Source organism: Chinchilla lanigera, unplaced genomic scaffold, assembly GCF_000276665.1.
Source record: "Chinchilla lanigera isolate Chin_1 unplaced genomic scaffold, ChiLan1.0 scaffold00012, whole genome shotgun sequence".
In the NCBI taxonomy this organism is placed as follows: Eukaryota; Metazoa; Chordata; class Mammalia; order Rodentia; family Chinchillidae; genus Chinchilla; species Chinchilla lanigera.
The window spans coordinates 27,147,126-27,170,649 of NW_004955413.1; the positions used below are offsets into that span (position 1 = coordinate 27,147,126).

The window sequence follows — 23,524 nt, forward strand, 5'->3', positions numbered from 1 at the left end:
TTGCCAAGCAGGCGCTTGTGCCACTGAGCTATATCCCCAGCCCCGTGTCCTGCTTTTTGAAGAAGAGATGAGATTTCCTTTTCCATTTTGGAAATGGCCAGTTTTTTCTGTTGGTTTATTCAGAGGCAGGAGTTCTAGGCACTGAGTTCCTTTTGATGCCTGAAAAAACTTTGGAGGCTCTGTTGTTCATAACACATTTGGGGTCAAAATGCAAACAGAGTTTGGTGCTGGGATTACAAGTGTGCACCCAGCTGCTCATCTGTTAAATAGTTTGTTTTTTTGTTTATTTGCAGTGTTGGGAATCAAACCCAGGGCCTCTTGTTTGTGCATGCTGGGCAAGGGCTCTGCTACTGACCTATATCCCTAGGCCCTGTGAGACAGTTTTAACATCTACCTCCTTGGATTGCTACTGAAGATAAATTAGGTCATTTGTGGTGGTGTGTGCCTACAATCCCAGGTACTCAGGAGATCGAGGCAAGAGGATTGTCAGTTTGAGTCCTGCTTGGGCAACTTAGTGCCACCCTGTCTCAAAGTGAAAAAAAGAGCTGGGGATGTCACTCTGTGGTGGAGCACTTGCCTGGCATGCCCAAGGCCCTGGGTTTAATCCCCAGTACTACAAAGAACGAGAGCGAGAGAAGGTGAGGAGAGAGGATTAATTAGGTGACCAGTGTAACGTATCTGGAAGTCACTCAGTAGGTTCCCTGTTGCCAGAAAACGATGTCTCTGGTGCGCATCTTCTTGTTCCTTAAAGAGAGCTGACTTTTTTCTTGCGAGTGTTGTGTGGCTACTGCCTTACATCTCCGAGTACCCTCACTGAGGCCCTCGTGTTCCCTACCTGTAGATCTACGGGAATCGGAAGATTGTGCTAGAGAAAGAGGAAACTGAGCAGCTGAAGCGGTTTGATGAGCCAGGTTTGGTCCTCATCGGCTTCAAGCCCTTGGCTCTGCTGAAGAAGCACCACTACCTGAGGCCCTCCCTGTTCGTGTACCCTGAGGAGTCCCTGGTGAATGGTAAGTGGCAGAGACCGCGGGAGGTGAAGGACTCTAGCCCAGGACAGTTCACCCACACCCGCTCCCAGAGTGGGTGCCACTTGGGTGCTGCATGGGGATGTTAGTGTGGCATTTTGGAAGTGTTTCGTGCTCAAATTTTGGAAATGTGAGACCAAACAAAGAGATTTATTTCTTCAGCACCCTCTACATTACTGACATGTGTTGTGAAAATCCAGGAGGGACTGTGAAGGAAAGAGCACGGGAGGAATTTGTGGGCCTGTACCATGGCGAAGAGGAAGAAAGGACACTGGGGTGCAGGCCACTGGGACTTTTGTTTTCCAGGGAGCTCAACCCTGTTCAGTGCCCTGCTCATCAAGTGTCTGGAGAAGGAGGTCATAGCTGTGTGCAGGTACACACCCCGCAAGAGCGTGCCCCCTTATTTTGTGGCTTTGGTGCCACAGGAAGAGGAGTTGGATGATCAGAAAATTCAGGTGACTCCTCCAGGTACGTGGCAGAAGGATTTAAGTGTCCCAGAGCTTGTTCGTGCTTTGGGATCCTAACTCAAACCTGCTGAGCTATACTCAGTGGGAATAAGAATGGGGAAATAGGTATTTTTAAGGTTCCTAGGTGAGGTAATGTAGTCAGCAGAGGCCACCACAGATGGTTCTACAGTGCACATGCTGCCCAGCCATATGTGGCAGGTCTGCAGCCCTATCTCAGAGGGACTGACACACATTTCTGGGGCCTTAATCCCACACCTTGCTTGACTGAAAGCCATCGCTTGGCACCCCTTGTAATGCTTAATATTTGGTTTATCCCTGTGTATGTCAAGGAGTAAGAGTTTAGTGGAAAGAACATGAACTTTGAAGTCAGACTTGACTTTGTCTTGTGCTTGTGTCTGAAGGCTCACTTTCCTCTGTTTCAGACCCCTCTGCCGCTAGTTCACCAGCTTGGGCATTTTACCTTTTTATTTATATTCTTTACCGAGATGGGAATTCTGGAACACCTTTCCTTCAGGGTTGTTTTACTTTGAGATAAGTTAATAACGTGTGTGTAAGTTAATAATGTGCGAGTGCCAGACTGGGGTGCAGCTCAGTGATGGAGTGTTTGCCTGCAATGTGCAAGGCCCTGGGTTCCATCCCCAAAACCAGAACTCCTAAAAGGAGTAAGGTACGGTGTCTAGCACACAGTACTTGCCAGGTGGCCGCCTTTCTTCTTTAGCCATGCTAACAAACCTCCCCGTACAGAGTCAGCCTTTGACTGTCTCATGTGTTCATCCCGGGTCGTCATGCTTCGTGCTCCTGAGGCTGAGACTGTCCAAGCAGAGGCAAGTCTGGGACAGGCTGTGTGCACAGCAGGTGCGAGGTGGAGGTCAGCACAGAGGGGAGCTCGGGCTGGCCCCTTCCTGCTTGCCCTGTACCCTCAGCATCACCTGGCAGCAGCAGCTGGTTGCAGCATCTGGATTTGTCAGTCCTTGCTGAAGCAGCTGACCTGTACCAAGATTAGTCTAATGAGCCCCTTCCCTCTTCCCTCCTGACATGTGCTGGAGGGTAGAAGAGGAGGAGGAGACGTGGAAGCTCAGAGCAGCTGAACTAGGCCCTGGGGACGGGCTCCTCTGTCTGGCTCTGGGTGTCTCAGAAACACTGGAGAAGGTTGGCATGTAGCTTGGTAGCAGAGCAGTTCTTAGTATGCATGAGGCCCCGGGTTCTGTCCTCGACATCCAAAAGAACCACAGGAGGCCAGAACCAGCTGCCATTCCCAGGGAAAGGTCCCTGTTGGGGCAGTGTGGAGAGCAACAGCAAATATTCAGGAAGGGCTCCCTGCCTGCTGATGGTAGGAGAGAGCTGGTGAAGAAATGGGAGCCGAATGAGGTGGTGCAGGCCTATAATCCCAGCACTCAGGAGGACTGAAAGTTCAAGTCCAGTCTGAGCAACTTAATAACTGAGATGCTGTCTGAAACTATGAAAAGGGCTGCAGGGGGTGTGGGGTATTGCTTAGTACAGAGGCTGAGAGTTCAATCCCCAGTACTGCACCTCTCCCTAGGAAAAAAGGAGAAAAGCGGTTTCAATTTCCTTTCTCAGGCTTCCAGCTTGTCTTCCTACCCTATGCGGATGATAAACGAAATGTGCCTGTCACTGAAAAGGTCATGGCCAACCCAGAACAGATAGACAAGATGAAAGCCATTGTTCAGAAGCTGCGCTTCAAATACAGGTGAGCACAGCATGGGTCCCGGCCTTTTTCTGGAGCGGCCTCCTGCGTTGGGTCTTGTTAGAAACTCAGGTAGGCCTAGACTGAGGGACTGTGACTGTATTCTTTTCACTTAACTGGTACAGTATTACTTCCGGTTGAGAGCTTTTAAAAAGCTGCAGAGGCCGAGCATGGTGGCGCACGCCTGTAATCCCAGCACTCAGGAGGCAGAGGCAGGAGGATTGTTGTGAGTTCGAGACCAGCCTGGGCTACAAAGTGAGCTCAAGGCCAGCCTGAACTGCATAGCGAGACCCTGTCTCAAAAAGACAAAAACAAAACAAAACAGAGAATGGAAGCTGTGGTCAGAGTGAAGATTCTAGGACTGTACTGGTAGATTTAGTCACATTAGTAGTTGGTATAGTGGTCCACACCTGTCCTCTGAGTACTTTGGGAGGATGAGGCAAGAGGATCTAGGGTTCCAGCCTAGCCTGAGCAACTGAGCAATTTAGCAAGACCATGTCTCAAAACTAAAAAAGGGCTGGGGATGTAGTAGCTCACTGCAAAGGCCCTGGTTCAGTCTCCAGTAACAGGCACACACAGAGTCAAATTGTTGCTTGAACAATTCCAAACAAGTAGCAATAAAAAGAAAATTCTTAGTTGGCTTCCTCCTTGATTATACCCGTTGTTACATAGTGGCTGAAAGTAAGTAAATGGAAACAAAATTGTTGCAGGCTTAAAAGGAGCGATTATATAATTCACAGCATCTCCTCCCACGTACACAGTAATAGGCCATGGAGCCTGTATGATGTGATAACAGACGTAAATTGTTTTTACATCCTTTTTTTTTAGTGATACTGGGTATTGAACTCACATCCTTCAACTGAGCTCCATCCCTAGGGTGGTTGTTTTTTTGTTTTTTCTCGGGAGGGGATGTTTTGAGACACGGTCTCACTGTGGCAGGCTGGCCTTGAACTCACTATGTAGCCTTGGCTGCCCTTGCACTGACAGCAGTCCTACTGGCTCGGCTTCCCAGGTGCTGAGATTACAGGCCTGAGCCACCATGCCCAGCTCAGTTACAGTACTGCTAACTCAATGTTGTGGACATCGCTAGAACTTAGTCATCTTGCACAAGTGAAACTATACCCATTGGCCAGTGACTCCCCTTGCCTCCATCTCTGGTAGCCAGGTTTCTTTTTTTTTGTACCAGAAATTAAACTCAGGACCTTGTGCTTGCCAGGCAGGCGCTTATGCTACTGAGCTGTATCCCTGCCCTGGTAGCTGGGTTTCTTACCTTTGCTTCCCTGAGCTTGACTATTTCACATTCTCATAAAGTGACATGTGTGTTCTGTCCTGTGCCTGGTTCATTTCGCTTAGTTTAATATCCTCAGGATTCATCCAGGTTGTTGCATATTGTAGGATTCCACCTCCTTTTTTCCCTTTCCAGTACTGGGGACCAAACCCATTTCCTTGGTAGTGAGCTACATCCGAGGTTCTTTGTTTTTGAGACAGGGTCTTGCTATGTAGTTCAGCCTGGCCTGGACTCACTCTGTAGCCCGTGTTGGCCTCAAACTCGCAGTGCTCCTCCTGCCTCAGCCTCCAGAGCACTGGGACTACAGGTGTGTGCCACCACGCCCAGCAGGATCTTGCGAAATTGTCAACTGTGCTTGAACTTGTGATTCTCCTGAAATGTCATTTGGAGAAAGCGTCTTGGTATGTTGCCTGGGCTGTATCCTCCTGCCCCAGCCTCCCAAGTAGCTGGGATTATGGGCTTGTGCCGTTGTGCCCAGGTATGTCACATTTTCTTTGGCAGATGAGTGGAAGGGCGTTTAGATGGTTGGGCTTCGTAAGTAGCCCTGCAGTGGAGATGGCGGGGTACTAGTACCTCTTTGATATTTCAATTTCTTTGCAAGTGAATAGTGGTATTTTAAATTTAAATAGTGACGTTTAGATTTTTTTTTTTTAACCTACTTCTTTTTGAATCTTTCCTCTCTTTTTTTGAAATAATGGTCTCACTGTGTAACTCAGGCTATCCTCCAAGTTGAGATCCTCCCGTGAGCCTCCCAAGTAGCTAGGATTATAGGTGCGGACCGTCACCTCCCTGTTTCCCATACAGCTTTTTCTTTTTTTTTTTTTTTTAATTTTTTTTATTTTAAAGAATAAAACAAGGATAACATAATAATAGGGGGGACTTAGCAAATTACAGACAAAATGGTAGGAAATTATCAATGGTTATCTTTTTACATATTATTGTCTACAAAATAGTTTCTCAGGAAAACAAATAGACAAATAATAGTGAGTTAGAGACAAAAGAGGTAGGAGATTATCAAGAGTTGTACTATACTTTGATATCTTCAAAGTGGCTTCTAAGGAAAATAAATAGAGCTATACATGAGTGACCTATTGAAAAATCATTAACTATTCTCAATGGTTGTTGTAGGAAACACATAATAATAAACAGACATCCATTTATGAAATAGGATAGGAACATTACAAACTTTACACAGTTATGGATAGATTAGTAGGAAAATGTCAATGGCTGCTGTAATATGTGGTGGTATCTTCAAAGTGGTTTCTCAGGAAGACAGAGATATGCAAGAAGGATCTAATAAGTAGTTACAGCCTAAGGGTTGTCAAAAATAGCATATTACCTCCTCACCAGTGACTCCTTTCACTGAGGTATGATGGCTAGAAGGAAGGCCAGGATTGAAAAGAAGGACCGAGAGACTTGCACCTGTGTCTAGCAACAGGCTGTTTTCTTGTTCCTCCATAGTCATGATTACCCAGGGCTCCTTGATGGAGATGACGGTCCGGCCAGAGGGAGAAGGCAGACCATGCCCCAAGCCCTCTCATTCCTGTTGGACTAACTGGTAGCATGGGTCTGAGCTCTGGGGCCTCCACCTCAGAGGGCAGACCGATCTCCAGTGGTCTCCTTTGCATCCAGGGCATGGCCCATGGGGCCTCTTAGGGCAGTTCCTTTTGAGGTGTCCTGGCTTTTAACAGTGGTAGCAGATGAATGCAGTTGTCGAGTTCTTCTTGGAGCCCCGGGAATCAGACCTGGGATCTGTTTCTCTTAGTGGTGCAGCAAAAGCAGCTGCTTTTTCTCGGTCTCTTTGTTTTCTCTCCTTGGCCTCCTCCTCATCATGGCTATAGAGTACTGAGGAGGCAATTCTTACTAACATCTCAAGTGAGCTATCTGGGGTGAAAGCCATTCTTTGTAGCTTTTTCTCTCCAGCTTCCCATTGCTTTGGGACCCCACAACCAGTTAGTGTCCTCTCCCCAACTGTGAGCACAGTCAGCAGGAATCCTGCTGCAGACTTCTCCGGAGCTCCACCACAGCCTGTACTGTCAGGGGAAGAATGGCTTCCAATGAGTCTCTGCAAGTATTGTGCAAGGTCCTCCTGGTTTACAGCTTCCGAGCGGCTCTGGTGACCCCAGTCCACAGGACCTCTGACTCCGTGGGCTTGGTCTGCATTCTCATGTTCTCTGAGTCCTTGTTCAGCAGCTGCTCCTCTGCTGACTCTGGACCTTTCTGGTTCCCAATGGCAGGAGCAAGAGTGGCCCGTTGTATGGCATATATTCCCAGGGGTTGTTCAAAGTTTCAATGATTCACACGCATCCGTGGGTGGGCAACTGCTGTCGGTGCATGGCGGGCCAATTGTGTCACTGTTTCTCTGTGTCATGATAGATCTCAATTGAGCGGCGGCGGCGGCGGCCGGCCTAAGGGCCAGCGCGCAATAGCGCTCGCCGCCGCATGGCCCACCCTCCGGGAACCAGCAGGCAGGAAGCTAGCCAGCCAGAAGGCTGGCGCTCCCCACCCGCAGCTCCCTGTGCGCCAGAAGCCCTCCTTCCGGGAAACCCCGAGGCCGGGAGTGAGTCGTCGGTCCAAAGCCATACAGCTTTTTCTAGTGGCTGCATCATTTTGGGTTCCCTTCAAAAGTATAAAAACGTTCCATTTTCTTTATGCTTGTTTTTTGCCTTGTGTGTGTGTATCTGTGTCTGTCTGCTGGTTTTGGATCATAACGGTCCTAATAAGATGTGAAGATATTGTCACTGTGGGTTGTTTTTGGGGGGCGTGCAGGTTACTGGGAATCAAACTCAGGACCTCGTGCTTGCCAGGCAGGTGCTGCGTCGCTGAGCTATATCCCTGCCCCTCTCACTGTGGTTTTGATTTGCATTTCCCTGGTGACAGTGACATGGAGCTTCTTCCCATATACCTCTTGGCACATTTATCTATTAATTGATTGACTTTGTGAGACAGGGTATTTATTGTCTTTGTGAGACAGGGTCTCGCTATACAGTTTAGGCTGGCCCTGAGCTCACTTTATAGCCCAGGCTGGTCTTGAACTTGCAAGGATCCTCCTGCCTCAGCCTCCCCAAGTGCTGGGATTACAGGTGTGCGTCACCACACCCAGCCTCTTGCACTTTTATTTGTATGTCTTTGGTGATATATCTGTCAAGCCCACCCCCGCCCCTGCAGATTAAACACAGGGCATTCCCACTGAGCTAAATCCCAAGCCCCTTTTTATTTTGAAACAGGGTCTTGCTAAGTTACCTAGGCTGGGTTTGAACTTTCAGTCCTCTTGCCTTAGCCTCCCAGAGTGCTAAGATCACAGATACTCACTACCATGCCCTGCTTAGTCTATTTTTAAATCAATTTGTTAGGTTTTTTTTTGCTAATGGGTTGTAGCGTTGTAGAGTTTTTCACATTCTTTTGTGTTTAGGGTATGTTTCTCCTTCAAGTATAATCTGGTTTAGTGTTTTACTGGGCAAATGAGAGCACTAAGCATCTAGCACTGTCAGCCACTGTCTCCTCCACTTCTCTCTGCCCGCACCTGCTCGTGGGGACAAGTGGGCGGGTTTGCTTTGAGATGAACTCTTGAGTCTCAGTATCACGTGAGGAATTGAGAATTGGAGAGGGAGAAGTAGACTTCTGATGAGGTCCTAGCTCTTTCGTTTGGAGTGATTTTCTTAGCTGGCCTTGGACCTGTGTCATTTCAGCAGGGTTTGATACTATTTCATTTTCTTCAAATGTTTGCCTTTTTATTGTTTTAGTTGACTCCAGTTGTTACCTTTGTTTTAACAGAAGTGACAGCTTTGAGAACCCCGTGCTGCAGCAGCACTTCCGGAACCTGGAGGCCTTAGCCCTGGATTTGATGGAGCCTGAGCAAGCAGTGGACCTGACCTGTAAGAAGGCTGCACTCAGGGGAGAAGTTCTTGTTTTTTGCTTTTTATTTTTGTTTTTTGAGACAGGGTCTTGCTATGTAGTCTAGGCTGGCCTTGAACTCAGTATGTAATCTGGCAGTGATCCTCCTGCCTCAGCCGCCTGAGTGCTGGGGTCCCAGACTTGCACTACCACACTTAGCCCTGAGAGGTTCTTTTCGTCAGAGGCCTGCCTTCTGATTCACTCTGAGCCAGTAGTGCGTGTGCATTTCCTGAGCACTTCACTGTTCAGACCATCTCTGTTGGAGAGATTTTTCTTGGCCAGCTTTAGTTGCCAGGCGTGGCCTGCAGGGGGGAGAGGAGACACCTGACTCCTAAACTCCCTGTCTCCAAGCTAGGCCTCCACATGCCTAACACTGGAGAATGTTAGATACAGGTGCTAGGCCTGCTGTGGGCGGGGCCCTGCTGTCCTGTGTGTTCACTTGCTTCAGCCTCCAAACTGTGAGGCAGGGGCTGCAGCTGTCCTGATTTGCCCAGTGTGCAGGTGCTGAGCGCTAAGCAACTCAGAGTCCAGCAGCTCCTGGCCAGGGCCGGCCCTGTGCTTGCACCCAGTCCCTCAGATTCTGTGCCCTGCCACACGAAAAGCCACCTGCTACCCACAGAAGCCTCTAGGCTGTGCTCTCTCCCTTGCTGCTGGTCCTCTTCTTGATTGTGACTCACATGCATTCATGAGAGGACACTGGTTTAGTGGCAGAAGTGTAAGTAATCCACAGGGAAGCAGATTGGATTCAGTCAGTTCTTCAAAGGCTGAAAATTTCAGAACAGTTAGTTCAGCCTGCTCAGCCTCCACATAGGTCTCTGTAATGCTAGCTTTAAAAGCATTGTGTTACCGCAGTGCTTGTGTAGCTGTGTCTGGCAGAAGAGAAACCCCTTAGTTGAGCAGCCCATCTCTTCCTTTAAGGCCTTAAGCAATATTAAGTACAGTTAGCTCTCCTTATCTATCCTTGGGTCCTGCATCCATAGATTGAACCAACTGTGGGCCAGAAACATTACAGAACAAGTTGCAGCTCAGTGTGGTAAAACACTTGTAATCCTACTTCAGTGGGAGGCTGAGGCAGGAGGATTGAAAGTTCAACTCAGCCTGGGTAGTTTAGCAACTTAGCAGGACCCTGTGTTAGTAAAAAGGGCTGGGATGTAACTCAGCACAAAGGCTGGGTTCAGTCTCCAGTACTAAAAAAAAGTTGCATCTGTACTAAACATGTAGACTTTTTTGGGAGGTCATTATTTCTTAAGGCAGTATAACAACTACATATTCATGTGGCATTTCCGTTGTATTAGGCAGCACACATTGTCTAGAGATGATTTAAAGCTCTCAGCTGGTGTATAAGTTATGTCAAACACTGTGCTGTTTTAAATAAGGGACTTGAGCATCCAAGAATTTGTATTTGAGAAGGCCCTGAACTCAGTATGCATGATCTGAGGGGTGACTGTACTTGGAAACGCTAGACGAGTGTTGAAGAACCTTTCAGAGCTTTCAGTGATATCAGCCAGCTGTGGCACGTGTGCCATCGGTTTGCCATCAACAGCAGGGCTGTTGGGTGTTTTTGTGCCTTTAGTAGACCCTTTCCCCTACCCCCTCACCCCATTATTCGGGGCTCTGTGCTTCCCGCAGAGCTGGAAGTAGATGGCTCAGGACGCCGGGGTATGTGTGACTCACCTGGTCACTTTCTGTGCTTTGACTTTCTAGTGCCCAAGGTTGAAGCAATGAATAAAAGGCTGGGCTCTCTAGTAGAGGAATTTAAGGACCTTGTTTACCCACCAGATTACAATCCTGAGGGAAAGGCCACCAAGCGAAAGCAAGGTAAGGAGTTGGCTGTGGAACTGTGGTGGGTTCTTTTCAAAGTTGCCTTTATATCAGGAGGCTGAATGAAGCAGGATTGCTGTGAGTTCCAGGCCAGCCTGAACTGTGTAGCCCAGTCTCAAAAAAAAAAAAGTTGTCTTTATTGTCTTATCACAGAGAGACGTGATGGCTTTTCTGAAATTTTAATTTTCTTTTGAGACAGAGTCTTGTTAAGTTGCTTAAACTGGGCTCAAACTTGTGATCCTCCTGGCTCGGCCTCCCAGGGTGCTAGGATTACATTATACCCACCTTTTCATTGGTGTTTGAAAGAGAGAAGGAAGGACTACTTGGTGTCTGAAAGAGAAGGAAGGAATGATTTGCTCACCCAGGGTGAGCGACTGTTTTGGGTAACCTGATAGCATTCACATCGTGGGTAACCCCCTCCTAGGTATGGTACATTTTTTATTTTATACTTAAACGAAGCTGTCTTTCCAAGACACCTGTTTTTCCCAGCAGTTTGAGGTCAGCGTCACAGCATTATGGAAAATGGTTTAACCGCAGCCAGATCATAGGAGGCCCAGGCTGTGGGGCCGGGATGTCCCTGGTAGCATTTCCTGGTAGTCATTCCTTCCTGGCCTCTCTCCCCAGATGGTGAAGGTTCTGGGAGCAAAAGGCCCAAAATGGAGTTATCTGAAGAGGAGCTGAAGGCCCATGCTGCCAAGGGCACACTGGGGAAGCTCACCGTGCCCATGCTGAAGGAGGCCTGCAGGGTGTGCGGGCTGAAGGCTGGGCTAAAAAAGCAGGAGCTGCTGGACGCACTCACCCAACACTTCCTGAAGGACTGAGCAGCACACAGCCAGCTGCCTTCCGCCTTCCGCAGCAGGCCGGGCTGCCTGCCTCTGTTCCGCTCACCAACTTCCCAAATGTTTCTGGGAGCCAGGGACTTCAGGTTTGTGGGACCTCTTGTCATGGAGACCATGCAGCTTTCCCATTTTGCTGTGCCTTACTCTACTGTGTGAATAAAGGCCTAACTTTGTACTATATAGTGAGTTTTTGTTACTTGTTTTCAGTACTGGGGATTGAATCCAGGGCCATCGCACTTTTTGGAGACACATAGCCTTGCTAAATTGCCCAGCCTAAATTCAAACTGGCAGTCCTCTTGCCTCGGCCACTCAGAGTGCTGGAATTAAAGTGTGTGCTACCACGCCCGGCCATGTAGACTGTTGTCTCCCATCCAAAGAGCACTGGCCAGTGGCTCTTACCTTCGTTTTCTTTTCCACTGGAATCACTCATTAGAACAGAAACATGGGGGCTGGGGATTTAGCTCAGCGGCAAAAGCGCCTGCCTGGCAAGCGCAAGGTCGTGAGTTCGATTCCTGGTACCGGAGAAAAACCAAAAAAAAAAAAAAAAGAACGGAAACAAGAAGAACAGTCAGGCAGTGGCGGGGGAGTTAACGGACAGGTGAAGGGAAGCTGAATGTCGTTATTTCAGGCATGATGAGAATAGTCATCCATTTCCTCTCGTTACCCAGAAACTCCATCCTCACATCCATACCGGGGAAAGACACACACTCATTACACTCAACCAGGGGCTGTGACGACTCTCCAGCCTTCCTTGCTTGGGCTGAAGTACTCTTTAGTAATCCTCCATGTAACCTCGTCTGCTCTGGATATGCGAGCCAGTTCTACCAGGGATCACTGCAGGCGCTCTGAGCAGCGGGGAGCTCCTCACAACAGCTTGTGGGCCTGCCAGCACTCCCAGTGCTCTTCCCTGCCCTGCTGTCTTGACAAGACCTCTCTGTCCTTTCAGTCCCTTCTGTACTTTACTGATCAGTTGCTGTGTAACAAATTATTCCAAAAACTACCAGCTTAAAACCATAAACATTTTCTCACCATTTCTGTGGATGAAGAATAGGGGAGATGTTTTTGAGACAAGGTCTCACCGTGTAGCCCAGTCTGGTGTTGAACTTGAGGCAATACTCCTGCCTCAGCCACCTAAGTGGTGGGGTTACAACAGGCGTGTGCCACTACACCCAGTTTAGGCTGGAGAGTTGACCTGAATCATGAGGTGCATTCAAGATACCGGCCAGGTTGCAGTCAGCTGAAAGCTTGAGGCTGAAAGACCCACATGCAGAGACTGTATTTTATGTTTTGACATCTTGGGGGAGGACATACAGAGCTAGGGATAGACTGCACTCCCCTAGCACTCTTAAAGATGGTTAACAACTTCCTTGTGAGAATGCCTCCCAAGGAGGCCACTACCTTCTCTAACTTTCCCACACCAGGCCATCATACCCTCTATCCTAAGTCACCCCAGGACCAGGTACCAGGCAACTAGACCTCTGTAGTTGGGGGCCCACAGAATCACTAACAGTCCTAACCTGTCACGTGCCTTGGCCTGCCTTTCCCAAGGAAGTGCCAACAACGTGGCCTAGAGTGGCTCCTCTTGCTTTTCCTGACCCAAACGTGGGCCGCGCCCAGCAGCCCTGTGTGGCATGGCAAGCCGCCTCCTCTTGGGAAATGAAATAAATTTATTTCAGTGGCATTGCCCTCAGAGTCATAAATTACCCATTAACTGAAACCCTGTGGGTGCAAATGAGAGATAGGCTCATTCCCATGCTACAAGCCTCTGGGCCTCTCTCCCTGGGCTGGTTCAGTCTTCCTAACAAGGCAACTGACTACCCATAGGGCCAGCGATCTGAAGAACCGAAGGCAGAAGCTATGTTGTCTTTTTTTTTTAGAGATGGAATTTCAGCCAGGTGCAGTGGCACAGGCCTGTACTTAGCTAGCTACTCAGGAAGCCGAGGGAGAAGCACTGTTAACATCCTGGAGTCTGAGGCCAGCCTGGGCAAGACAGTGAGACCTTTCCTGTCTTTTTTCTCCTCCCTTCTTCCTTCAAGATGGGGTCACCGATCTTGCTACCCAGGCTACAGTACAGTGGCTATTTGCAGGCACAAGCCTACTGCTGGTCAGGACATGCAGTCTGCTGGTCCCCTGCTCAGGAAATGTCATTATATTGGTACCAAGCATACCCTCACTAATTTGACCACTATGGTAACCAGTTATTTGGACCCTGGAAGAAAACTCAAGCTATTAGGCACTTGTTCACGGTAACTTTCCCTCAGATAAATCTCAGTGCAAGAGGCTGGTAGGGACAGACGCTTCAGTCACCAGTACCAAACCTGTATGTACTTTGCAGCAGTGGTTCTCAGCTGCGGGCGATTTTGTCCTCAGGAAGCACCTGGCAATGTCCAGAGACGTGTTTTAGTTGGGGCTGGAAAATGGCCACCTAGTGGACAGAGGCCCAGGATGCTGCTAAACATCCCTTAATAAATGGGACAACCCCTACAACACAAAAATCAGTTGAGGATGAGAATGCCTGTTCTAGAGTCACAGCAACACTCCAATGACTGAGTTTGCATAAGAGAAGACATTTTAGGTAGGTGCAGCGCCTGTAGCCCTACCAACTCAGCCGATGGGACAACTTAGCAAAACTTGTCTCAAAAAAAATTTTAAAAGGGCTGGGAAGGCGCTGTATGGTAGAGTAACCCTGGGTTCAATCTCTAGTACCAAGAAAGAAAGCGGGGGCATGGAGAGCAGCAGCTCTAACCACTCTAGTATGGCTAAACATTTCTTCACTCAAATGTTAGCTGGATCCCCATTAAGAATCAGGCACTGCCACACTTTAAAATGGAACATGAAGAGATTTATTAGGACGCTCAGAGAGGACACATTAGGGCTCTCCTCGTATAGTGAAGAGCACATCTGACCCACACTGTGGCAGGAGACAGAGGCCCGGGCTCCCAGAGCCGGCGCCAGTGGCCTCTGAGGCGGTAAATCCTCATTCAACAGAGAAACGCTTCCTGGTTGTGCCATCTCTGCCGTGGCTTCCAGCCAGGTCTCTATGATCTCCCCACACCCTTCACGCCAGCATCAGGCAACCCTGCTGCCTGTGCCCCTCCTGGCTCAACACCCATGTCAGCCAGCTCCCTGGCCCACTCACCTGGAGTCCTCAGCACATCACTGTGGTGCACTGCTCTGCCTCCCTCGGGCCAGGGGCAGTGGTGGGGCTGGGGTGTGAACACATCACACTGTCAGAAGCACCAAGGGGCACGTGAGTAAGGGACACCTGGACACCAGCCCAGTAACCTCACAGACACACGCAGCCCCCCAGATAGAGAATTCCCTGGGGAGCAAAGGCAACTCCTTGAGCACGGTGCCACACGCAGCTATTCTGCGTGCCACTTGAGGGCTCTAAGTGGCTGGGGTTGGCTCCCAGCCGACCCTGCACACAGCAGGGCAAACAGAGCTCCGTCCTGGCTCATGTTTCTCCTGGCTCTTCCTGCCTCTAAGTGGTGCCACCACTCTGCTTCTCTGTTTTGGGCATTTGTTCTCTTCTCAGTGGGGAGGGGGAAAGGATGGCAGAGAGGGAGGGTAGGAGGAGGATGGGAAAACCCATCCTGTAAGACAAAAACAATAAAAATCCCAGAAACCAGATTTAGACATTTTATAACAAAGCTACTGAAAATACTATGGACTAACACAGATAATATCATACATAATTTTGGAGCTGGAGTCACAGGGAGAGCCAGGCAGAGGCCACAGGCTTAGACCAAGAGCCGTTCGATAGACTGCTGGATGGACTGGATCTGCTGCTTTAGCTGAGAGCCTTCTTTGATGGTGACGGAACAGGCGATGACTGGCCTGGAGACCCCACAGGCCCGCCCCAGCGCCTGCTTGGAGCGCACGAACACGTAGGGCACGTTCTTGTCTTCACACAGCAGCGGGAGGTGCAGGATGATCTCTAGGGGCTCCGCGTCTGCAGCCATCACAATGAACTCTGAGATCCCCCTGTTGAGGGTCTTGGTGGCTGTGGAGACAGGGACATCAGGCCAACAGGCGATGTGGGGCTGGGGCAATGTAGCAACAAAGCCGTTTTCCAGAAAAGGAATACAGATGCAGGAAAAATGGGCAAAGGCCCAGGCACAAGCAGTGCTCTGTCCCAGAGCAACCTGGGATGTGGCAAGGGCGTCAAACACCTCTTCCTCAAATCCTACAGCCTCAACCGACCGCTTCTTTCCTGTGCACGTCAGCATCACCTCTTGCCTGGGTAACACTACCAGCCCAGCTGCTGAGCCCCGGCCAGCAGGAAGCAGCAGAGTACACGCTTCACCATCCAAACATCTGCTCCTTGGGAACACCTCACCTGAATTGCATCTGAAAAGATCCCGCCGTAGCCACCCACTTCTTACTTTCTTTTTTCTTTACCGAACTCTTTCCCACCAGACATAAATTGTACCCTCCTTCACTGGAGCATAAATCAAGGCAGGGACTTAGTTGTGTTTACCACTGCAATCCTGGCATAGAGATGCGTGCCTGGCACACAGCAGGTAGTGCACACAGGAAGCAGGAGTCTGAAACGGGCAGAGGACTAGAACACCGCCGCCCACCCAAAAAAGCACATTCGGAGCCGAAGCGGAGACTGAGCATCTCCGCTCAAGGACCCTGCTGATCCAGCATTCCTGGGCCTAGCCCTGTGCAAGGCACAGCAAGAGGAAGATCGGCCCACTTCTGAATCCTTGCCCACCGAGAAGCTAGGACTCATGCTGTTGTGCTTTGTGTCTGCATGTCCCCCTAAATCCTCATGCCGTCACGGGGTGAGCTTTTAGAGTTTTGATTCATGGTTTTGAGTGCTACACTGCCCTAGGGAGGATAGTTTGCATATGTAAGGGAGAGGAAGAGGCTGCTTGCTGCCATTCCTCCCTTTCGCTCTTGTTGCTTTTGCTATTTTCTACCGCCATGAACTGTTGCCCTCTCCCACATGTCACTCTGCCTTTGAGCCAGCCAAATATGGACTGAAACCTCCACAATCTGTGAGCTAAACCTTTCCTTCCTTCATTTTGGATGTCAAGTATTTTGTCTCAGCAACGAGAGAAAAGTAACCAAGACACATGCCCAGTCAGCCTTGCTGACCTGAGTGAGAAGGGAATCTGGGAGGGCTGGCGCTGCCGTGGCTATACCAGGCCCCACCATCCTGCGGTGTGGATGCAGAACTCTGAAGAGCACAGCGACAAACACACAGATGGTTTGCTTTGTCTTCTTTCAGCAACAGACGTAAATGATTTTCATGGTCCCCCCCAAATCTAAACACAGGACAAAGTGCCTGATTCTTTAAAGACAAAACAACTTTCCCACTGCAAACTACTTCAAGTGAGGAGTACTCTGTTAGATACAGTGGTGCACGCCGCCTGTAATCCCAGCACTCAGGGTGCGCTGAGGCAGGAGGATCGGATTCGCCTTGAGTTTGAGGCAGCCTGAACTACAGAGTGAGAGCCTGTCTCAAAAAACAAACAAAAAACAAAAGCCGGCACACACAAAGACTGGGAGGTAGCCTCTAGGTTCAACCCCTAATACACAAAAATTCTGTATTACCTCTGGGCAGAAATGTCATGGCATATGTATTTATTCTACTAAAAAATGGCTTATTTAAAAAAGACACAAAAGGGGAATATTTCTGAGAAGTAAATAAAATTCTTGAATGTTATGTACTCATGATATTAGAGATACAGTGGGGCTGGGGATTTAGCTCAGCGGCTAAAAGCGCCTGCCTGGCAAGCGCAAGGTCGAGAGTTTGGTTCCCGGTACCGGAGAAAAACCAAAAAAAAAAAAATGATATTAGAGATACAAACCACTAATACCTTTTTGATGGATCTGGAGAAGACATGAAGTTAATACACAAAGTTTTCAATAACTGCCTTTCAAAGGTCCACAAAAATAAATAAAATGCACTTATATATTAAGAGATAAAGTAAAGTGTCAGACTATTAACAGCTGGTCTAAAAAATTCTGAGTATATTGGTCTTTAGCAGCTAATCCCAAAGTAAGCACTGCTCTTAAGCCGTCCTAGTAATCAGTCAAGAATATCCAGGGCATGATGGCAGAGGCCTATAGTCCCAGCTGCTCAGAAGGCTGAGGCAGGAAGATTGCTGAGCACAGGAGTTCAAGGCTTAGGCAACATTGCAAGATGAGAGTGGGAGAGAGGGAGGGAGAGAAAGAAAGAGGGAAGGAGGGAGGGAGAGACGGGTGGTGGTGGGGGAGCAAAGGAGGGAGAGAGAACAAAAAACACCAGCTCTCCTTCCTAACTGGAGAGCTGCACTTCGGGTCCCACAAAGGGCCAGCGCCTTCAATATGCCCCCAGCACCCGCCGTGGCTGCCTTACCCTCGTTGGCTCCTTTCCGGAGCTGCTTGTAGTTGCACGACTGCTGAACGAGGTCCAGCAGCTTCTTGGTGAGGTGCGCATCTGCGAGGGGATAGGCCTTTGGGTTTACATCAGCCTCCGTCTGGGGCGGGGAGGAAACACAAGCATCAGTCAAACTGGACAAAGCCTCTTCAGAGGAGTTACAAAATACAATCCAAACCGAGAGACACAGTGGTCAGCTTGCTTCACTGCAGCCCCGTCCAAACCCACACACACTGACACAGCCAGTCCACTCTAAACCCTAGAGAAATTGGAATATACTAAGAAGGGGAGTAAACAGTTGCACAGCCTGACAGCACCGGCACCCATGGTTCATCACCCACTTGAATTTCCACACAGCAGTGACGGGGACTCTTTCAGAGCTTCCAGTGATAACAGACAGCTGGCCGCGGCACGGGTGCCATACGTTCACCATCACTGCCGCCGAGTAATCTAATCTCCAAGTTTGGATTTTCACATCCCACTCCACATTTACTGAATCAAAATGAAGGTATAATTTACAGTAAAAGCAGCACAAAATTCTCTCTCCACTCTCCATTCTGAATGCAAATCTCTCAGTCCTCAGTGGGAACCCTGGTTTCCAACACATGAAAATACGTATTTTTTTATTCTACCCCATGATATTACCCAAATGGTTCTACCAACAAATTCACCAGGGTCAAGATTTCTTTTTCTTCTTAGGATATAACTTGCCACAGCCAACCAGAGTATTCTATGCAAAAGTTACTCAAATTCATCTGGTACTAATCAATTTGATACACAATTAGGAGCTTGTATATACAATTGTTCCTGTTTGCTTTCAAAAAAATATACTTTTTAAGCTGGGCATGGTGGCGGAAGCCTGTCACACAGAGAGCTCAAGGCCATCCTGAACCACACAGCAAGACTCTGTCTCAAAAAGACCAATGAAGAGATAAATAAAATCATCATTTTTTTTCAAATCTACAAAACATCTACATAGCTCAAAAGTCAACTTGTGCTAACAGTGTCAACACAGTGTTTTTTACGAACTGGTAGAGGGACACAAGCACCCACCCTGCCTTCCCCTCCAGAGACAGTACTGCCAGGGAACCACACCGTCCATGACAAGTCTCTCTTCTGTTTTTTTTTTTTTTTTTTTTTTCTCCGGTACCGGGAACCGAACTCACGACTTTGCGCTTGCCAGGCAGGCACTTTTGCCGCTGAGCTAAATCCCCAGCCCTGACAAGTCTCTCTTCTATCATCATCCCGCCTAACAAACCACCCTGCTGCCTCTCTGTCCTTCGACACCACCAGTCAGCGCCCCACTCACACTGAGAAAGCTGCACTGCTTTAGTTTTGTACAGTTCTGTTCCTGCGCCAGGCCTCCAAGCAGAGCAACTCTGAAACAACCAATCTACCTTTTGTTCTTTGTTTCAGCTTTTTCAGCCCTTTTCTGCCTACGAAACCAAGCTCTTCTGCTCAGCCCACCAGAACAGTTATTCTCTTGTGGAATGAAGTGTTGCCTGATTTTAGAATCGCAAAATGAAAACCGTTCACATCTCTAAATTGCTGTAATTCTTATCCTTTGACAAAAATTTTTAGAAAACTGGTAAGAAATACGATCTCTCTGCGTAGCATAGAAATATATATATAAAGCCAGGAGTGGCAGTGCACATCTGTAATCGCAGCACTTCAGAAGGCTGAGGCAGGATTCCAAGTTCCAGCCCAGCTTGGATAATTGAGACCCTGTCTCAAAATAAAAAATAAAAAGGTCTGGGAATCCAGCTCAGTGGTCCCCAGTACTAAGCAAAAGTTTCATTAAAACAGATTCATCAGGTTCTGGGGCAAACACCAGAGTGCATGATGGGAAAGCAAGGCTAACAGATTTTAACTCATACATGAAATACCTCAGCTAATCGGATTAACAGCCTCATGTTAGTTGAAATTCTTCTGAACTATAATTAAGCACTAAAGGTATTATTCATTACTGGTAAAGACCGATATATACTATACCTCCCTCTAACAATTGAAATTTTTTTTAGTTTTTTTCCGGTACTGGGGATGAACCTGGAATTGTCACACTGAGGTACATCCCCAGCCCTTTAAGAATTTTCTATTTATTATTTTGAGGGAGGGTCTTGCCCAGGCTCAAACTTGTGACCCTCCTGCCTCAGCCAGAATCCTGGGGCTACCGGCCTGCACTGCCACACTGTCCCCTTAAAAAGTAATGGCACTAAACAGCATTAACTCATTATAGTTCTCTTTATTTTATGTAATGTTTTATGTTTATTTTATTGGAATGCTTTATGTATACAAAGGTCAATAAAACAATATTTCACTGCTTAAAAATAAAGCTTTGCAGTGTTTTAATAGCAGAGCAGTTATGAATAAAATGACGTTAAAACGATGCAGCCAACCAAATGGGTCGTGTGGCTGTTTCATTCCTTCTACCCCATTACCTTCTCTCCCCTAACCCATCTCCATTCATTCTTTTTTTTTGTTTTTGTTTTTTTTTCCCGGTACCAGGAATCGAACTCACGACCTTGCACTTGCCAGGCAGGCGCTGTGCTGCTGAGCTAAATCCCCAGCCCCCATCTCCATTCATTCTTCACTTGTTTTCCCTCAAGTCTTTTTTTTCTTTTCTTTTTTCTTTTTTTTGTTTTTTTTTCCAGTACTGGGAATTGAACTCACGATGTTGCGCTTGCCAGGCAGGCACTGTGCTGATGAGCTAAATCCCCAGCCCCTTCTAGTCTTTTTTTTTGAGACAGGGTCTTACTATGTAGCCCAGGATGGCCTCAAACTTGTGGCATTCTTCCTGCCTCATCTCCCTCAGAACTGGAATTACAGGCTTGCCCACCATACTCGGCTCCCTCAGACCTTCTTGTAAATATACATTTACATAAACAGGTACATTTATATCCAGCTGCACCGCTCAACAGTGGTGGCTGCATGGTTAACTCAGTTTGGAGACTGGACCATGAAATCCATATCCTATTGTGGTTCCAGTGGTGATAAGTGGGTTGCCCAGTAGGAACCGGGCACACTCATTACCATCGTATCTGCCCCAGTGGGTTCCAACAAAGTGGTCTAAGAGTGATGCCAGTGGAAGTGACAGCAAAAGTGAGGCTGCACTGGAAAGTCCCAAGTTCTCACTAACATATACTAGGTGAGCCTCCTGCAGCTCACCTGTCTCAGATGATGGAGAGGGACTAGATGAGGGTGGGAGTTCTCTAAAGGGGAAGCAAGGATCAGGGCATCGTGGCACGCATGCTGGTTATCCCAGCACTTGGTAGGCTGAGGCAGGAGGACTGCCGCAAGTTTGAGACCAGCCTGGGCTACACAGTGCGTCTCAGCGCCCCCCTTCTCCTTTCTCTCTTTCTCTCTCTTACACACACACACACACACACACACACACACACACACACAACTAAAAAGTAGGGAATGAAGGGCTTTTATCTTTGTTCTTTTTTTGGCTGTTGTTTTAGTGTTTTTTTGATACAGGGTTTTGCTATGCAGTTGTTCAGGTTGGCCTTGAGCTCACTTTGTAGCCCAGGCTGGTCTTGAACTTACAAAGATCCTCCTGCCTCAGCCTTCTGAGTGCTGGGATTACAGGCGTGTGCCACCATGCCTGGCCTTATTTGCTCTTCTTGATATATTTTAGAATCATCTTTTCAAAGCCTATCAAAGAAAGATTGTTGGAATTCTGTATGTATAGTTCTGATGTAAGCCAAATCTGGGAAAAAACCTTTAGGACACAAAATCTGTCAATCCACTGGAATATTTATGTATATATACTCAGCTCTACTGATTTTTATAACTTTCTCCAGCCACGCTTGGTGGCACACACCTGTAATCCCAGCACTCAGGAGGCTGAGGCAAGAGGACAGCTGTGAGTTCGAGGACAGCCTTGGCTACATAGTGAATTCAAGGCCAACCTGAACTACATAGTGAGATCCTATCTCAAAAAAAAAAACACCCCCCCATTAAGACTTAAAATCTTTAATTTCTAGACACTTCAGGTTAAGAATATTTGCAAACCGGGCACAAGCCTAGAATCTCAGCGCTCTGGGAAATGAACTGCAAATTCAAGCCCACCTTGAGCAACTTGGTGATTCAGTGAGACCCTGTGTCAAAAATGAAAAATAAAAAAAGGGCTGGGAATGCAGCTAAATGCAAAGGGCCCAGGTTCAGTCCCAAGTACAGAAAAAACAAAACCAAACCTGACTTCAGTACTAGAGGTGTAGCTCAGCGGTAGAGTGCTTGCCTACATGCATGAGGCCTTACAGTTGATTCCCAGAACCAGATAGGACACTTGCTTCACTTCCTAGAGTACTTAGAATACTTTACTTCTGCCTTCCTGAAATAAGCCAATTTAAGATTTAATTTTTATTACTAGCTAACAGGTAGAAAGTCTTTTGGGGGGGTTAATAAAAATCCTCTAAAATTAGATAGAACGACAGGTACACAACTGTGTATGCATGTGAAAAGCCACTGAATCAAAGATTTTTTTTTTGTCTTTTTGCAACAGGGTTTCACTATGCAGTTCAATCTGGTCTTGAACTCACTTTGTAGCCCAGGCTGGCCTCAAACTTGAAGTAATCCTCTTGCCTCAGCCTCCCAAGTGCTGGGATTACAGGAGTGCACCACTACCCCTGGCCTGAATCAATTTTAAACAGATGAAGTTTATGGTACATAAAACTGGTACACTTACTTTTTAATTTAAAATTGATATACTAGGCTCAAATCTTCTTTTGTAACTTCTGCTTGTCCCACCTGCTTGCTGTCTTCCTTTTCTTTGACTCATTCTTTCTTTTTTTTTTTTTTTTCCTGGTACCCGGAATCAAACTCATGACCTTGCGCTTGCCAGGCAAGTGCTGTGCCGCTGAGCTAAATCCCCAGCTCCCTTTTGCTTGAATTTATTACTATTTTTTTCATTATTTTCCCTTCTATGGGTTTGGAGTTTATTTTCTTGCCTGGACCTGAACCCACTATGTAGCCCAGGCTGGCCTTGAATTTGCCACAATCCTCCTGCCTCAGCCTCCTGGATGCTGGGACAACAGGTATCACTACCATGTCGTGCCATTCTTTTTTTTGAGGGGTGGGGAGGGGAGAGTGGCGATTGAATTCAGGGCCTTTGCATTAAATCACATCCCCAGACTCTTTATTTGAGACAGGGCTTTGCAAGGTCACAACACTGCCCAGGCTGGTATTGAACTTGGGATCCTTCTGCCTCAGTCTCTCACAGTACTGGAATTGCAGGTGTGTGCCACATGCCTGGTCCAGTTTATATCCTTTAATATATCAACAACAATTTTAAAACCAACAAACTAGTAGCTTATAAACACAAATTAAAACTTCCTTAGCATGTATTTATTCATGTTTTAATTTATGCTACATGAGTGAATGAAATCATACTGCTACTCAACTTAAATCCCTAGCTTGGTCAGTGATCTCTCCCTGTATACTAGCAAACCAAAACCTGCAGGGTTGCTGGTGCAGCAGTGAATGTCTGTAATCCCAGCCCGAAGGAGGCTGATGCAGGAGGATCACTTCAAGTCTGAGGCCTGCCTGGGCTACATAGTGAGTATGACACCAGTCTGAACTAATAGTGAGATCCTGTCTCAAAAACAAAAAATCTGTAGAGTTTTGATTTAACAAATATAGTCACAGGACAGACTATTTACAACAGTTGTCCCATAGATTACAGAGGAGCTGAAAAATTCCTATGGTTCAGTGACACTGCAGCCATTGTAAAGTCTTAACACAATGCATCACTTGTATTTGTGATGGCAGTGGTGTAAATAAACCTACTGCACTGCTAGCTATATCCATATAAAAGCATAGCACAAAGACAGGGTATAGCTCAGTGATAAAGTACTTGCCTACCATGTGTCAGGCCCTGGGTTCAATACCCAGCACAGACAGACAGACAGACAGGAGGGAGGGATGGAGGGAGGGAAGAAGGAAGGAAGGAAGGAAGGAAGGAAGGAAGGAAGGAAGGAAAAGAAAGAGGGAAGAGGAAAAACAATTTTGTACAATACATAATGCTTGGTAAATGACATTCACAGCTGAGTATGGTGATGCACACATGTAATTCCAGCACTATGAGAGGCTGAGGCAAGATCCCAAT

The 23,524-nt window shown here is 47.6% G+C and overlaps 2 protein-coding genes across 8 annotated transcripts in view; one reads left to right on the top strand and one right to left on the bottom strand.

Annotated features, from left to right (window-relative positions):
• Positions 1 to 11,219, top strand: part of Xrcc6 (X-ray repair complementing defective repair in Chinese hamster cells 6) — a 22,560-nt gene extending 11,341 nt beyond the window's left edge. For all 7 annotated transcript variants that reach the window (XM_005379361.2, XM_005379362.2, XM_005379363.2 and 4 more), the window contains exons 8-13: positions 842 to 1,010; positions 1,332 to 1,493; positions 3,071 to 3,200; positions 8,260 to 8,360; positions 10,084 to 10,197; positions 10,825 to 11,219. In XM_005379361.2, coding sequence (XP_005379418.1) covers positions 842 to 1,010; positions 1,332 to 1,493; positions 3,071 to 3,200; positions 8,260 to 8,360; positions 10,084 to 10,197; positions 10,825 to 11,021 — 873 coding nt within the window. In that variant the 3' untranslated portion in view covers positions 11,022 to 11,219. The remainder of the gene's footprint in view (positions 1 to 841; positions 1,011 to 1,331; positions 1,494 to 3,070; positions 3,201 to 8,259; positions 8,361 to 10,083; positions 10,198 to 10,824) is intronic.
• A 2,640-nt stretch (positions 11,220 to 13,859) lies between these two features.
• Snu13 (SNU13 homolog, small nuclear ribonucleoprotein (U4/U6.U5)) overlaps positions 13,860 to 23,524 on the bottom strand; it is an 11,664-nt gene continuing 1,999 nt past the window's right edge. The window contains exons 2-3 of the mRNA XM_005379365.2: positions 17,395 to 17,515; positions 13,860 to 15,045 (exon numbers count right to left, since the gene is read on the bottom strand). Of these exons, the coding sequence (XP_005379422.1) occupies positions 14,783 to 15,045; positions 17,395 to 17,515 (384 nt within the window). The 3' untranslated portion in view covers positions 13,860 to 14,782. The remainder of the gene's footprint in view (positions 15,046 to 17,394; positions 17,516 to 23,524) is intronic.